Source organism: Chrysochloris asiatica, unplaced genomic scaffold, assembly GCF_000296735.1.
Source record: "Chrysochloris asiatica unplaced genomic scaffold, ChrAsi1.0 scaffold00006, whole genome shotgun sequence".
Classification (NCBI taxonomy): Eukaryota; Metazoa; Chordata; class Mammalia; order Afrosoricida; family Chrysochloridae; genus Chrysochloris; species Chrysochloris asiatica.
Genome location: NW_006408524.1, coordinates 734900 through 741023, shown reverse-complemented (window position 1 = coordinate 741023; position 6124 = coordinate 734900). Strand labels below are relative to the sequence as shown.

Genomic DNA, 6124 nt, shown 5'->3' with positions numbered 1-6124 from the left:
TGGAAACCCTATACAGGGCCACTATGAGTCAGAACTAACTCAACAGCACTTAACAACATCAATTTAGAGAAATGGCTCTTGAAAGAATTTCTGTTCCCACTGTTTTGTGCTTTTTTTTTTTTTTTTTTCTTTCATTAATTTCAGTCTGTCTGTCTGTCTTCCTAGAGTTCTGGTGTGGCGCTGTGGGTTAATGAGCTGGACTTGAGTTAGCTTAGGTATTTAGCATATGAGTTGATTATTATGTTTTGTATTATATTTGCTATTGTGAAGAGGTTTTTTTAGTTTTTTTCCCCTAATATTTTGAGTTTTTAAACTAATATAATAAATACTTACTGAACCTATATATACACATGCTAGTCCCTAGCTAAGCATCAAGGAAGTGGCAGATAAAAAAGTATCTTATAATCTAGGAATAGAGGCAAAATACTTTAATATATATATATAATTTGTATAATTTAAGTATGGATTATTACACTGGACTGCAAAGTCGGTTTGAACTACAAGGTCAGCAGTTCAAGCTCACCAGCCACTCTTTGGAAACCCTCTACAGGGTCATTATGGGTCGGAACAAACTCGATGGTACTCCTCAATTAGAGGGAGAGCATGTTTGACTTTTGAAGGCCTAGAGAGGGTTCTCACAGGAAGTGTTACTCATTAACTGACCAGGGAAAATTCAAAGGCTATGGTCAGTTGGTGTGTAGGCTTTTCAAGCACAGGAAGTACTTAATCGTGTAAGATTAATTAAAAACCTTTCTTTTCTCTTTAATAATGGTAATATTTAAAGTCATGCATTTTCTTCTCTGGGAAATTAAACCAGATGCCATGAAAATTTATATTGAGGTTAAACAGCCTTTCTTTGTCCTTCGTGACTTTAATCAAATGAAGTGAACTCAAGTGCAGTGTTTGTGTGGTTATTTGTAAAGAAGCAAGGCCACAGATGACAGGGCGGACAGATAAAGTGTCACATGTTGTATGGAATTAGGAAAGTCTTACCCAGCCATGGGTTTGGGCTTTGCCACACTGTCACCCTCAATGGAAACCACTTTCAGTGGTCCCTTCCTGAAAGACCCAGTCTACCTCTTATGGGAGAGCCTCCTGGAAAATACTGGACAAATTCTCCAGACTTACTTGGAGCAGAGTGGGAATCTAGGCGAGATATTGAGTGTTCCCTCCCAGTGCCCCAAGCTTCTGTCCCTGAGGATCCTGGAGGCATGAACGAGCCCTGCTCCCCATCACCGTCTCTCCCTGTACTGTTTCTAAGACTGTGCTGAGCATCCCTGTCCACGTGACTTACTGGAATCAGATCTCCATTTCTTACAGCTCTGTATTCTAGAGGTTCAGTCTTCTGCGGCCTCGTTGATGTTCCCATGTCAGTGAGCTTGGGTTAGTTTAAGAAAGAGTGGCTCTCCCTCCTCTCACAGCTGAGAAGGTAGATACAAACACAGGAAAAGTCAGCCTGGTGATGGCAGGGTACTACGGCAAGCAGTGTGTAGGAGCTGTAGCTATTTGGAGAATTTAATTCAGTAAGGAAAACATCCTGCTATAGCAGGAGTGAGCTGTAGCTCTTTTTCAGAAGTGGAAGCCTAGCCCCAGAATTTTAAATGAAAAGGGACAGACTTGTTTGGATTCTGCTGAAACTTTTTGGGTAGGGGAAGGGGAAATTTATAAACAAGTATGACACTCACTTTGGCTCTTGAATAGAAGTGTCATTAAGCTAGGTCATCCCAGCCTGTTGTTGTTAGGTGTCATTGAGTCAATACCAACTTATAGCGACCCTATGCACAACAGAATGAGACACTGCCTGGTCCTGGGCCAACCTCACTGTTGTTGCCACTCTTGAGCCCACTGATGCTGCCACTTTGCCAAGCCATCTTACTGGGGGTCTTCCTCTTTTTCTCTGACCCTCCACCTTACCAAACATGATACCCCTCTTCAGCGACTGGTCTCCCCTGGTCACTGCAAAATTGCTTTTCTTGGGGAGCTTCATAAGGAGCCTTCTACGCTGGAGATGTATTCCCTCTCAGCAAAGCTAGAGCTTCTTGTGTGTTTTCAGTACCTGTATCCATCTAGGTATTGTGATTCCTAGCTCCCAATCTCAGTGATGGTTTCCCTATGTAAAGATGACATACTCTGTTTGGGGAGTGATGTGATTCTGTAGACCCATGTGTTTCCCCTCATTCTCTGTCACCCCCAGGATGATATGGTCTTCTCTAGTCCTGTAGAGTTTAAAGGATTTTGGGTTTTATTAAAGGCCCCATTCCCATCCTCTCCCTTATAGGACCGGCAATTTCAGAGTAAGACTGTTTCTTTCATCATGTGCTTCACCCCAGCCAAACCCAGTCCACCCTCTGGAAGATGACCCATCAGCTCATTGGAATTCAAGGACTGTTGGTACAATAAGTGATTTTTCTAGACCAGCTCCAGCCTCCCTCTCCCATTGTCCTGAGTGTTCCCCTGGCCCTGATGCTCACAGAGAAGCATCCTTCATCTCAGACCCTCAGGGCAGACTGTGTTTAAAATCTAGGCTTCATGTCTAATGAAGCAGGAATTACTTGGTGAATCTAAATTTCTTAAATCTGTACATTCAGAATTATACACTTTCTTGAAAGGATTATTGTGAAGACTAATTGGAAAAATAAAAGTAATAGCTCGTTATAAAAATGTCTGTTTTAAGGGTGAAAAATTAAGAGTGTAGTCTCTAATATGGAATTTAAAAAAAAAGCAGAACACAAAACTAGACTAAAAATTGGGCAGGTATTGACAGGAGAAAGCAAATGGGGGCCACTATAATCTCTAGATTCATCCTGAGTTTAAATTCTCACTCCTCCTCTTACTAAATTTACAATCCAAGGCAAGTTAATTTCTACCTGAAATTCCTCCATGATGCAGATGTAGTAAGTACCTGCCTCAGGAGAGTGCTGTGAGCATTGAATAAAAAGAAGAGAAAAAAAAAAAATGTATGTAAAGTGTTTAGTGCAATGCTTATCCTTTATGTCCCACAAAAGATAGTTAATTGATTTAAATAAAATATAGAAAATGAAAGGAAATTGCTCTAAATATCAAGTTTCTATGTGGTGTAATAAAAAGCAATTTTACTCTTTTTGTTCTTATAATTTTCTGTATTTGTGAAAGTTACTGAAACGAACACATAGGAGTTACATGAAAAATAACACACTAATGAACGGTTCTGTAGGAAAAGCACCAAACTGCAAATCATCAGCAGTTCCAACCCACCAGCCTCTCTACGGGAAAAAGCTGAAGCTCTCTGCTCCCACAAAGATTTACAGCCTCAGACACGCTATTCAGGATCACTATGAGTTGGAGCCCACTCGGCACTTAACAGCAACAATTAGCTTTAAAAGTTTTATCCGCACATTTTGTAAAATTGAGAATTGCCTCATTATAACAATATAACTTCGTTAAAAAGATTTATAAAGTACACTTTTCCAAAAACAATTGTATCTCAAGGATCTTTAATGTTTACTTGTGGTGGAACTGTATTTGTGTTTAGTAAAATGTGCCAAGTACCTACATTGAAATCATTTTGGTTCTTACAATTGAACTCTGCACTGATGTTTCTCGTGCCCAGCAAGGAGACACAGAGGCCTGGTTTGGTCAGCTTTACTGGCGAGTTTTTCCAAACTCTCCATAAACAGTTTATCCCAATTCACGTCATCAGTTCCATATAAAAGAATTAGATGGAAAGAAAAAAAAAAATCTCAATGTACTTCATAAGTTTAACACGTCTCTGGTACAAAAATCCAAGAAAGGTAGCACAAGAGCGAAAGCACCAACTGAGTTTACTTATAAACAAACATGCAGAAATCCTAAACGCTACCCAATGAATACAACATGGCATTATAAGGTATAAAAAGCACTGTACTGAGAACTAAAATTTAAAGGTGAATAAATGCGCAGTAAATCCTGGCCCACCCACCCCTCGAGCACGGGTGAGAGTCAGACCAGGTCTGCCTGCAGACCTCGCTAGTCCTCGGAAATGCTGCTGCGGGCCGAGTGGGCAGTGAGTTCAGCCTCGCGCAGGGCGGTGGCCTCTTCGAGAGCTTCTCGGTACCGGGACGGCCAGGCCTGGGGGTCTTTCTTAAAGACCCTGGCCAGGAACTCCATGATTTGCATCTTGGTGATTTCGTGGCGAGCTCTGGAGCCCCAGAAGAACTCATACTCAGGTGGCTCGACGTGGGGTACACGCTGGTACTTCAGATACTTCTGCTGAACAAACCCCTCAGTGATGAGTCTCCTCACTTCTCCAAAGGTGGGGTGCTTCTTCCACGGCTGCAGCCCGAGGATGCGCAGCACATTCCAGACGGCGCTCTCTCTGGCACCGCGGCCCTTGACGTAGATGAGGCTGAGGATCATCATCAGCAGACCGGTCATGGGCATGCGGTTGTTCAGCGCCACCCGGTCCAGCTCCTCCTGCTGCAGGGCTTTGACCAGCGAAAACTCCATCGTGTGTAGGTTGATCAGCCTCAGGTGCAAGCCGAACACTCGGGTGAGGATGAGGCTGGTGCGCCGGAGGATGCTTCTGCACCACTTCTTGTAGCTACCGATGACATCCCTCACCATGTCTGGGAACCAGATGACCATCTTCTTCTGGTCCTTGACCAGAACGTACCACATGAGCTCGTGAGCCTTCTGCACCAGCTGCGCGGGAGCTGGGGGCGCCAAGCCCGGCTGGGCCTGGACCGTGCACACAGCCTGGTCTTCTTCTGCAGGCTGCTGCAGGGCCTTGGCGTCCCCCTCATCGCTCAGGGCCTGGGGCTGCTGGAGAGGCTGCCCCGCATCCATTGTGCTAACATGATGGCTCGGTGCATCTGCGAGGGGTGCTGCAGGCAGCGGAGCCTCCATCGGGACCCCCGGACTAGCCGGGGAGGTCTCCGCTGCAAAGCTGGGGTCTCCCAGAGCCTTATTTTGCTCCGACATGTTCCTTGTGTCTGACCAGGGTAGGGCCTGAACGTCAGGAGATCTTTCTGTCCAGGCGCCCTCCGAGGTCTCCAGGACAGGAAGTGAGAGCTGCAGCGCTGTGCCTTCCGTTCTGCAGGGGCGGGATGGGAGTGCGCCTGCGCGGCCGGGGCTGCAGGGCGGGACCCTCGGCAAGGCCCCCTAACTCAATGTGCTGGGAGGGGTTTGCATAGCAACGTGGCAGGCTCACGGTGATGTCAGCACAGGAGACCAATAGCAGCACTAGGCTAAGGAGGTCTAAGGCGAAAGAAAAGTGTCTGAGGTCAAATTTCTTAGGAAATGTTCAACTAGAAAAGATGTTTAACCCCAATTGCACCAGAGCCACGTCCCTATAGAGAAAAGTCTAGGCTTCTGTGTAAACTTGGGCACTCAGAGTTGTGGGAAGAATGGCGTCCAACGGAGCCGTCATGATTGTCCAAGAAACTGTCAACTGTGAAGAGGATGTCTGAGATTGCCACCCTGAGAGACCATCAATAAAAAATTGATTCGAGGAACCCCCAAATCAATAGCTTCTTTTAAATATGCTTTGTCAAATCTGGCTGTTGTCTCTTGAAGCTCAACCGTTGGTTGGATATTGTCTTGATATTTCTTAATTTGGTTGTAGCTCTCCTTTCTTGTCATTTCGTTATTCTCAGGGCGAATCCTTCCTTTCTTTCAGCCTGTCTCACGCCTATCTTTGTGTTTTCACTCCTCTGCCTCCTTTAGCGGGAGCAGGGCCGCTCTTCATCTGGTCCTGTAAAAAGACTTCTTAGCCACCCACATCACGAAGATAATGTCTACGTATCATACAGATCTATTGTAGTTGGGTGTCCCCTATTTCTTTATTACTTTCTAATATATCTTACAGAAATATGCCCTTTGGTTTGTTGTTTTGTTTGTTTGTTTCCCAAAACGGCAGAGCAAGAAGAAAAATGAAGCACCGACCATTCCTCTTAGAACCCCTTCTACTCCTCATATGGGTTTGATAGTCTGCTGTAATGGACATACAAGTTTAGACATCTAGACACTGCTCACAGTAAGGGGATTTGTTAGAGAAGTTCCCAGGTTACAATTCAGGGTCAGAAAGGCTCAGGGCACAGCTGTTCCACTTCTCTGCTGATTAACAGCACTCCACCAGAAGGAGCTCTGGTAGCGTAGTGGTTACAAA

The 6124-nt window shown here is 44.9% G+C and overlaps 1 protein-coding gene across 1 annotated transcript; it reads right to left on the bottom strand.

The window, feature by feature from the left end:
* Positions 1 to 3984: 3984 nt before the first annotated feature.
* Positions 3985 to 4938, bottom strand: LOC102821320 (necdin-like). Its single transcript, XM_006832075.1, has one exon. It carries the CDS (start codon positions 4936 to 4938, stop codon positions 3985 to 3987), a length of 954 nt encoding a protein of 317 aa, XP_006832138.1.
* Positions 4939 to 6124: the final 1186 nt, after the last annotated feature.

Excerpts from the sequence above, each read along its gene's own strand:
- LOC102821320 (XM_006832075.1), bottom strand. The coding sequence starts at position 4,938 with ATGTCGGAGCAAAATAAGGCTCTGGGAGACCCCAGCTTTGCAGCGGAG.